Source organism: Simochromis diagramma, unplaced genomic scaffold (assembly GCF_900408965.1).
Source record: "Simochromis diagramma unplaced genomic scaffold, fSimDia1.1 OVJJ01000368.1, whole genome shotgun sequence".
In the NCBI taxonomy this organism is placed as follows: Eukaryota; Metazoa; Chordata; class Actinopteri; order Cichliformes; family Cichlidae; genus Simochromis; species Simochromis diagramma.
The window spans coordinates 76,102-86,672 of NW_024386800.1; the positions used below are offsets into that span (position 1 = coordinate 76,102).

The window sequence follows — 10,571 nt, forward strand, 5'->3', positions numbered from 1 at the left end:
ACCAGGGAAGACACAAAGGACAACTGTTTGCCTTTCCTGGACTGCGCTGTGCACATTGAAGAGAACGGCAACCTCAACATCGAAGTTTACCGGAAGCCCACACACACGGACCAGTACCTCCTCTTTGACTCCCATCACCCTCTGGAACACAAACTTGGAGTAATTAGGACTCTACACCACCGGGCAGAACATGTTCCCTCTAAGCCTGAAGGAAAAAAGAAGGAACACACACATGTAAAGGAAGCACTCAAAATGTGCGGCTATCCTAAATGGGCGTTCTTAAAGTCAGCAAAGAGGCACAGAAAAGAAGACCAGACACCAGCGAGGGAGGATAAGAAGGACAGACACAACAACATTGTCATCCCCTATGTAGCCGGTGTATCAGAAAAACTCAGGAGAGTTTTCTCCAAGCATGACATCCCGGTGCATTTCAGACCCAGCAACACGCTCAGACAAAAACTGGTTCACCCAAAAGATAAAACGCCAAAACACAGACTTAACAATGTGATGTATGCTGTACAGTGCAGCGAGGAATGCCCAGACCTCTACATCGGAGAGACCAAACAGCCACTTCACAAGCGCATGGCACAACATAGAAGAGCCACCTCCACAGGACAAGACTCAGCAGTCCATCTGCATCTTAAGGATAAAGGTCACTCTTTCAAGGATGCCAATGTTCACATTTTGGACAGAGAGGACAGATGGTTTGAAAGAGGAGTGAAAGAAGCATCTATGTCCACTGTGAGCGACCATCTTTGAACAGAGGCGGTGGTTTACGACACCAACTCTCTGCCATCTATAATCCAGTTTTGAGATCCCTTCCCAGACGCCTTAACGCCCACTCACATCCTGGGCCATCTGACCTCAGGACATCACATGATAAGGTGGGGCCAGGTTTGACAATGAGCTCACCCGAAACTCTGGCTGATTGGGACCCACACCCACTTTCACACCTTGGCTCAGGCGATTAGAGGATCATCAGGGGGTCCTTTTGTCCCTCTGTGGGGGGAAACTCCCACTAGGTTTATATCTGGGACTCCCCACCATTTGACCTTAGAACTGAAGAAGCTTCTCGGATGAGAGGTGGAACGTCTTCAAGCAACTTAAAGAAGTCCAGACGTTTTTCTTTGCAAGCTCCTTTGACTACGATGACCTGGATGACTGAGAACCTTCACAGACATATCTTTAGCTGATCCTACATTAGAAAATGATTTTAAGAATAAATGCAGTCGTGAGTATGTGTTTAAACCAGCTGGTAGACAAACAGCTTTTTGCAGCTACAGTATAATTACCTGTGTGGGTCCAGTGAGGGTCAATGACAGGACATCCTCACCTGGAGGTGCGTGACAGAAACCACAGCAGAGACCTCTGTGTTTAAGAAGTGGACGGTTGGGTATTTTGTGGATGATTTTGTGGCTTGATGACTCCTTCCTCTCACTGAATGTGCCAAAAACTAAAGATGGGATTATGGATTTTAGGAAGTCTTCTTATAAGTCATCACCTAATTATTAAAGCTGCTGATATTGGGATTGTGGAGAGTTACACGTATTTAAGGGTTATTGTTGACCACAAAGTGTTTTGCACTAACAAAAGGACAGTTCTTTCATCTGAAATGCTGTCCTTGTTATACAGAAGTTGAATCTGTTGTGTCTTTCTGCATCGCTGCCTTGTTTGGCAACACGACTGAAGAACAGCAAACTCTCAGGGCAAGACAGACTTTTAGCCATTTATACCAAACATGCTGAGGAAGGCTCGTGTTAATTTCTTTAACCATCCACTTCACAGTCAGTTTGACTGAAACTTTTACACATGTGCCTGCACAGCACACCTAAATATAGGAGGTCATTAGCCAGACTGACGGCATGCTTAGGTGGAAACCCCGGAGTCAAACACATGTAATTAAATGTAAGTGTTCAGAATACTGCGCTTCTATTGCACCATGTTCATTCACTCATGAGCTGTTAAATCATGACTCTAATGGCTGAACTACCACCCCAGCATGCAGTCAGTCCTTCTAATGACCTCATTTCAGGACACCGACCCTCGAGTGCTGGAGTGATGAGTGGACACAGCAGAGTGAGACGTTCACTCTGAGGCTGTCAGCAGTCTAACACGGTGCACTACTTCCCTCTTGTGGCAAAGTTGCACAATTACACCATTAAATAACTAAAAGCTCCACTCTGTGTGGTGACTGAAAATCTTCTAATGAATGGATCTGTCTTTTGTTCAGAACTACAGCTCCCAGCATGCTTTTCTGCGCGTCATCTTAGTGTAACAGCTAACAACCCCAAAACTGACTGAATCTTTAAAGAGAAGCTGCTGAGATCCTGAAGCTGTTTCAGGCTGTGAGCGGCGCGTGAAGCAGGTTGAGGAGGAGCTCCTACAGGAACATCAAGTCTGCTGTGTTTGTAGTCCTCGTTCACGTCTGATCACCCGACCATCACTGGACACCTCATGTCTTCTTTGTGCACTGATTAGATCAGAGTTTCCTGATGTCTTCTTTAGATAAACCTGCTTGCAGCAGACCTCACATGGTGTCATGTTGGACTCCACCAGTGCTGTACACTGACTCTGTTCCTCTTCCTCTGAAGGATGTGTGCTGTCCTTCTTAGAGTTGGAATGGAGAGCTTGATCCTTCAGGAAGGACCTGGAGTAGAGATGGTACTCCTCCTTGTTATGTTGTTGCAGCTTTCCACAGATCCTCTGAATTTCCAGGTCTCCATCTAACTGCTTATTAGCAGAGAGCATGAAAGAGACAATCTGAGGCAGGTTTAACAAATTTAATGCCAATTCAGGTCATATTGTGAGGAGTTCACAATATGTTGTACTTTTACACAGAAAACCTGAAAGACAAATGAGCAGCCTTAATTCAGGGATTTTGAGTCAGTAGCTTTATTTTGACAGGAAAAAAAAGCAGTGGAAGAAATATGAAAAACCACTTCCTGTTGGTATCCAGCGGCCAATAGAAACGCAGTTATTTCTTTGTGCTTTACAGTCTTATTGATCTGATCAACAACCAGTATAATCCCAGCATCAGACACATGATATCACGTCTGTGTGGGGAAATCTCATTGAATGGAAAAATCATGTTACTGGTTTAGGTGGACATGGACACCTGTACTCAACCAATCACATCCACAGGAGCACTGCCATCCAATCAGGTTCCAGTTCTCTCTCTTCTGCTGTGCGACATCAGCAGTTTGTTCAGTCACAGTTTTAATGCTGTTTCCATAGAAACAGAAGGACGCCGAAGGCGTGAGCTCACTTCTTCTGCGCAGAGCCTTTATGGAACAGGTAGATGGGCCGCTGGTTACCTGGAAACACAAGCAGACAGCTCAGATCACACACACACACACACACACCTGTGCAGTGTAACAGTCTTCAGGTAAACGTCTGCAGTTATTCAGGCCTGCTGCTGTTAACTAACAAGGCATCACCAAGGTGTGAGCGGCAGGTGTGCTCAGTGAAACTGCAGGATTTTACTGGGATATCAATCATTAGCAGTAATGCTAACATACAGTCTATGGATACAGCTAGGCTAGGTAGCATTAGCTGGCTCACATACTTCAGCATCTGTGTCACTGTATTTACAGGTGTGGTCATCCATCCACTCACACAGGCACAAGTGTCCGGCTAATGTTAAACTTTTCTTTTTTCTGGGTTAGTGTACGGCAAACATGTTTAATGGTTTATTATTTAACAGCAAGATGATTAAAATTTGAACACAACTCAGTGTTCCAACAGACAATGATCACAAACACATCAGACCTGGTTTTGGGAGGGATAAAGCAGGCTAAAATTAAACGCCTGGAACGGCATTCCCAAAGCTCAGATCAACTTTATGGAAAATTCCAAAAGTCCATTCCCAGAAACTAACAAATTTAACTAACTCTACCGATCCTGCCAAAACGAGTGGTCAAATATGAGCCAGAATACACCGGAGCCCTGATGGGTGCGTATGTGCATGTTGTCACCTGCGTGTGTGATGAGTCTGTAGGAGCTGAAGCCCACGCTGTCCGTCAGGTAGGAGGTGAACTGTTCAGGCCTGAGCCTCAAACTCCTGCAGTGACTGAACGTTGTTTTCTGAAAAACCACAGAAACGAACTTTTTACTGGATACACGTGCTGCATGCTGCTGAATGTTCTTAGATGTATATACACAGAAGCACAGATATTTACAGACGCTCCCTGCATGCGTGTTTAGTGAACCAGTACCCATGAATAAATTCATTCTTCTGCCAAAATGCTCAAAGTGTTGCAAATGAATACACAAGAACACTTTTACTAACAAAGTTAATGCAAAATATCAGATCATAGTTACTCATACCCTTTGATTTTTTAGGAAACCATTACGACTCTAAAGGACGGGACTGTGATAGACACACAGTGTTGAGCACCGTCACTTCCTGTTGCTGTTATCTCTACGTGTAAAATCTGATCTTTATACGTGTGAATACTTCCTGCTGTCATCGATCACACTGTGTCAGAAGGATGAGTAAAGGACAGATGCTGTTTCTCTCTCACACACACTAAATGCATATGATTATATTCATGTTGCTAGGCGTTACCGAGGCTCTCTTGCTGTGGCAGTAGCTGCTCCACGGTTGTGGCTCCAGGATAAATATTCCACCTGGCGACAGGCTCTGATAGGCTCGTTTGAATAGTCTAACCACACCTGCGTCACCTGACTGCAGCTGCACCCACTTGGTTACGTTGAGACACATGATGACATCGTAATGGCCCCGCCCAGGCCAAGCTTCACGGTCTGAGACGTAGTCGCCCTGTGGGAGGAGTCACAGTGGTGAGCGGTGGCTGGACACCAGCGAGGGGTCTGATGGAGAGTGAGACTCACCTGGATGAAGGTGATGTTACTGGGGAACCTGGAGGAGGAAGAGGATGAAGGAGAGAGAAGGGGAGGAGCTGAGAGAGAGCCCCGACTCACCCTGAAGGACAGAGGGAAGGAGAGGAGGGAGAGAGCCTGTTGGAACTCCTTCATCAACTCCTCCTGCCCCTCCTCCCCTTCCTGTTCGGGAGGAGGCGGGGCTACCGTGTCTTTCCTCTTCCGTCTGTCCTCCAGCACCAGGTCATGTGACAGGAAGTGTTTAATGTTCTGTATGGCAGCACGGACGAGCTGCTTGTCTAGCTCCACCCCCAAGATGTGGGTGGGGTTAAATCTTCGGGCAACAGCCAGTGTCATGTGACCAGTGCCGCAGCCTATGTCCAGAACCGTCTTGTCTCTGAACCAATCAGCTTCAAGGACCCGGAGCCTTGGGTCTTCCTCTGGCCCAACCCGCCCCTCCCACTTGTCTCCATAAAAACCTTGGTAGCCATAGTAACGGCTGTGGTTCCCGTACTGGTAGCGGTGTTTGTCCTTCTTCTTCTTCTTCTCTCTGGGGTTAGTGGAACCAGTCTGAGGTCCTCCACACCTGCAGGAGGTGGTACAGATGTCATGTGATAACGACACCCAATCAGATCACAGTGATTACTCAGTTTAGACGACACACTCACCTGGCAGCTTTAGCCCCTCCCACTAACGGTGTCTGGAATTTGCTTGGCTGAGCTGCAGTTGTTGTGACAATGGCGCTTCCAGCACCATCTGCCGACCTTGTCGAGGTGGTGCGTCGCCGCTTTCGTTGCCGCCCGTCACCCTGGCTCCCAGGCTTGTGGGGGGGGCCAGGTGGAGGGTGGGTGTGCCTCCTGGGCAGGATGGGGGACGGGGCCACGTCGTCTCGGCAGGTGATGGCAGTGTTGAGCTCACAGGGGAGAGGAGATGGAGGAACGCTGCCCTCTTTGTTCAACAACGGTACTGCAGGCAACAAAACAGACGTCCATGCACAGACTTCACTCAGGTGGACTCTGCAGGTGAACAGCTGCAGCCAGGTACGAGCGAGTGTAAGGACACAGGCCCACCGGTTGTTTTCTCAGTTTATGTGTACACACCACACCGGTTCATCCACTAAGGTCAGAGCCGTTGTTACGGTTCATGTCTGATTTAAAGCTACAGACTCAAACCAGACATTCACAGGAAGAAGTACAAAAACGATCAGTGCGCCATGCAGATCAATGATTACAGTTATACAGAGGAGCCTCGGACTGCGAGGGACTACAGACGGGGCACATAACCCGCAAAACGAGCAAAAAACTGAAAAAAAAGTAACTAATAACCTGCTGTATCACATTATTGCATTAAATATGAGAGCGCCTCCCTGATATCTTGATGAATACCTGAAAAAAACCTGTAGATTTACTGTGTGAGCTGCTGCAGTTTCCTGCTCGTCCACCGGGTGTCAGTAAAGCTGCAGGTGTCTCACCTCTGAATCCACCTGTGTGGGGAAACAGCGGCGCTGCTGCCACCTCCTTGTCTCCTTCGCCGTCCCCTCCTCCTACTTTGTGGTGTCGGGTCCTGTGCTTCCTCTTGGACTTCAGTGGGGACAGCAGGACCCCTCGTCCATCCTCACCCCCCTTTCCCCCTCCCTTCAGGTTCAGAGGATCAGTGATGTCACGAGGCACCAGGATCTCTACGGGATCTTCGCCCCGTGACGGCAGGGGTGAGCACTTTGGTGTCTCCTGATTGGTTGTTCTGAAGAAAAGGGGAAGAGCATAAAGGTGGTGTCAGTGTTAAATCCTGCAGCAGCGACGTCATATTGATCTCTGAATGAATCCACCAATAACCTCCTCACCTGTTTACTTCCTCGTCCAACAGCGAGTTCAGGTTCAGCGGGTCAAAGATGTTCCCGCCCAACAGGAAGTGACTCGGTAACACAGACTCTGACAGACTGTCGCTGTTGGCGCGGCGTCGGCGCTTGGTCAGCCCCTTGAAGCCCACGCCCATGGAGTAACGCCTATTCCCGATTCGCTGAGTCGATGGAGGAGGAGGTCGCGCCGGAAGGGCCGGCTGGCTGTCGTCAGGCGGCTGGAGGCCATTTTTAGCCCGGATGATGGGGAGGGGTTTAGCCAGCTGCGGCTGCTCTGATAGGCTGATGGCAGCGGGGAAGACGGGGCTGAGTCTGATGGGCGCCTCATGGGTGAGGACTGCCTCTTTGTCCACTGACATCATCTTCTGCCGTCTAGCCAATCACAGTGACCTGCAAAAGAAGAAGGGGGTGGAGTCAGATTCAGCAACTTAAGATAAACCATGAGACATAAATGTATAATAATTACTGAATTATTGATCGTAACCTCATTAATGAAGCTGTATTAGAAGAGTGAATACAAACAGAAAAAACCCAGCTGAACCTGAACTCAGCACCAAAAGTTTTATTATCCGTTAATTGTGTTTTCATCCTCACTCAGGGTTTTATTTCTTTATCCGTTTAGTTTTTTGCTTTTCCCATTTTCAGGTTCTTCTTTATTATTGAGGAAAATTTTCATGTAAAGCTAAAAGAAAATTTAAAATGTACCCTTTTCAGATAGACTTCGCAGGGGAAACCTGACAACCATTGAGTTTAAAAACAGCAGCTGAGCAGATTATTGCAGAAATGTAAAAATCTAAATAAATTATGTTCTTGTGTAAAAGTGATGAATGTTATCAGTTACTATGAACACACTGCACTGTAACAGAGAGTGTTTGATAGTTCAGCAAACTAACCACTCTGCTGCCTGCTTAGCTAACAGTGTTTGTCCCAGGTTTGCTCCTGTCAAACAAAGCGAACTTGTCTCTCTCCCTCCTAAAGTGGGATTCATGTTCATGGTTAAATCTGCGCTGTAGGCACATCGTAACATGACCTCCACCTCTAACTACACATCAACATCGACACAGCCTGGAACAACCGCGATTAGTCTGTTTGGGACCGTCATTTCCCCCTGCACATTCCTGGATCAGCTAGAAGGGAGAAAGCCAAACTGCAGGGATAAACATTCACACACGTGTGAATGCTGGCAGCACTGCCCGTCAAACACCATCTGCAAACAGACCTTAAGCTCATTCTGCATTAACCCGAGCTCCACTCCTGAGGATCCACGGGATCAGATATTTACCCTGAAACAACGGAGGGACGTCTAAACTCAAAAAGGGTTTCTAAAAAACTCATTTTAAAATGATCCTCAGTGCCAGAATAACGCATAGAAGGAGCCCAAACTTCATCCCTAAAAGGACTTTAATTATAAGCGCCATAAGGAAGAGCATCTTTCAATGAAATCTGAGCTGAAACTGGGATGAAGGACCCTCAGCACCGACTTAAGCTTGAACTTTCTTTTATAACCTGCCTCCATCACACAGCCAATCAGACATCCCTGCCACCTCTGCTTTGCATCCTGATGGTTTCCAGAAATTTGTATGTAACCTGACAACTTTCGTTTTCTTTGGGCTGGCATCCTCCCAATCAGACTGCGATGTGTGCTAACATTAAAACACTGAGCACCACACAGGAATCTCGGATCTCTTCTATTTCCCTTGAGGCTGTAATCAGTGAATATTGATCAATGAATGACTTGTGAAATTTGTATACAATCCCACACACTGAGGGGACGAGTTCACGCTCCCTCTGAGGGAAACAAACGTTAAATTCAAACGTCTCTTGCTGAAACCTTATTAGATGGGTGTGTGTTAATGCCCCTCAACAGGCTTCCGGAGGGCAGCCAAACAGGGACAAAGTTGTCATATTATGGAGGGCGCTGAACAAGGCTTTAGTGATAAATGAGCAGAATAAGTAAACTTCAGAGGGGTGAACGAGACAAAAACTGCATCTCAAACGTAACTGTGACCTCCTGAAGGAAGTTCAACATCCTGATGTTTCAAAGTAAAAGCACCTACATGAGTTCTTTCTGATTAGTGCGTCAAAGTGTCACTTTTATTTGTGGCTCTTACTTTGAAGAATAATCGAAATAAAAATTCTTACAAATATCGTTAAAGCAACATTGATTTATTCTGATTACTTCAAAGTCACTCAAACAAATCAGGCAAACGTCGTCGATCAATAATCAATCACTGACTGATCGATTGTACTCACAGTGTCCTGCAGAGATCACCGTCCGCCGTCCAGACTTCACCCTCCGAGTCTTATAAATATCCGGTTTATGTTTTTGTCAGCGCGTGTGCGTGCGTGCGCCCCCAAAATCCCGAGGAAACCCCGTCCTAGCCCCGCCCCCGTCGCTCACTCCGCCAATCCCTGCGAGCCCTCATGAATAATTCAATTGCACTACAAGAAACAAACACAGTTAGCTTCTGCAGCTAGCCGCCTAGCACGGAGCAAAAACACACGCCCCTCAAAGATAAACAAGTCCCGAAACACCACCGGAAACCCGCTGTGTGCATGAACACAAGCCCGCACCCAGCTCCCCGTGCATGTGCCGGTCAGTGTGCGTGTGCTCTGTAACGGCCCGTGACTTCAACTATAACAGTAGACTTCTGCTACGACTAGCTACTAACTACTAGCTGCCTTCATCGTGCTCAGATACTCGAGCTCGCGCTCTTATACGCGACGGCAGGGACCTCGTGCTCGACAGCAAAAGTGTCCAATCGCGTGCGAAGTTGAGCCCCAGCCTTCACGGGATCTGAGATGTTGATTGGGCGCTATTCGGGGAGGGCGGGCGAATGGAGCGAGGAGAGAGGTGTCCTGAGCAGTGCCTGACTAGAAAGGCGAGCACAGCGGAAAACAAACGGCGTAACGGTGAAAATTAACGGTTCACCGGGCGGTGTCCGGCAGCTGCACGTGTTAACACAGATAGTTAATGAGTCTAATAAAGTTTCAGCAAGAGACGTTTGAATTGAACGCTTGTTTCCCTCAGAGGGAGCGTGAACTCGTCCCCTTAGTATATGGGATTTTATACCCTCAGTTTTGCTCTGAAGGAAATATAAACTCCCTATATCCGATCATATCCTCCAGGATAACAGATAAACTTCATCAACTGTTGAAGGTGTTTCTGGGGCAGATAACATTGCAGCATTATGGAGACAGCATTACAGTGCGTTGTTTAACTGTATAAAAAGTGACCCATATGAGGACAATCTTTACATGAGTAATGACACAATAAGTGTAAGGACACATGAAGTATATGAAGCCATTCATAGGTTGTCTGATAATAAATCCTCTGGTTTGGATCACATCACTGCAGAACATTTAAAACATGCTAGTTTAAGGCTAGCTCCTCTTTTAGCACTCTGTTTCACTGGGTTTATGATTCATGGCATATTACCAGACTCAGTGCTGTGTATTTTCCAGTTATGAAGGACAAAGCTGCAAAAGTGAGCTGTTTGGATAATTACAGGCCGATTGCACTAGCCAGTATTTTATCTAAGGTGTTAGAAAGAATCTTGTTTGATAGAGTTAGTGTGTTCATCTCTTCTCTGGATAATCAGTTTGGCTTCAAACCAAAGCACGGCACTGACATGTGCATATATGCACTCAAGGAAATAGTCAGGTTGTATAGGGCTAAAAATTCATCTGTCCTCATGTGTTTCATTGATGCCTCTAAGGCTTTTGATCGAGTGAACCACAGAAAACGTTTTGATAAAATGAAGACACAGGGAGTTCCTCAATACATCGTGAGGATTCTCTCTTACTGGTGCGCTCATCAGAACATGCAAGTTAAATGGGGAAGCAGTATTTCTGCCCCCTTTGGTGTCAGCAATGG

The 10,571-nt window shown here is 46.8% G+C and overlaps 1 protein-coding gene across 1 annotated transcript; it reads right to left on the reverse strand.

Moving 5' to 3' along the window:
* Positions 1-2,868: 2,868 nt before the first annotated feature.
* Positions 2,869-9,399, reverse strand: LOC120729367 (7SK snRNA methylphosphate capping enzyme-like). Its single transcript, XM_040024894.1, has 8 exons — positions 8,948-9,399; positions 6,680-7,084; positions 6,311-6,579; positions 5,508-5,805; positions 4,852-5,425; positions 4,568-4,780; positions 3,975-4,083; positions 2,869-3,314 (listed from the first exon to the last, which is right to left on the reverse strand). Exons 2-8 carry the CDS (start codon positions 7,054-7,056, stop codon positions 3,262-3,264), a joined length of 1,893 nt encoding a protein of 630 aa, XP_039880828.1. The 5' UTR covers positions 7,057-7,084; positions 8,948-9,399; the 3' UTR covers positions 2,869-3,261.
* Positions 9,400-10,571: the final 1,172 nt, after the last annotated feature.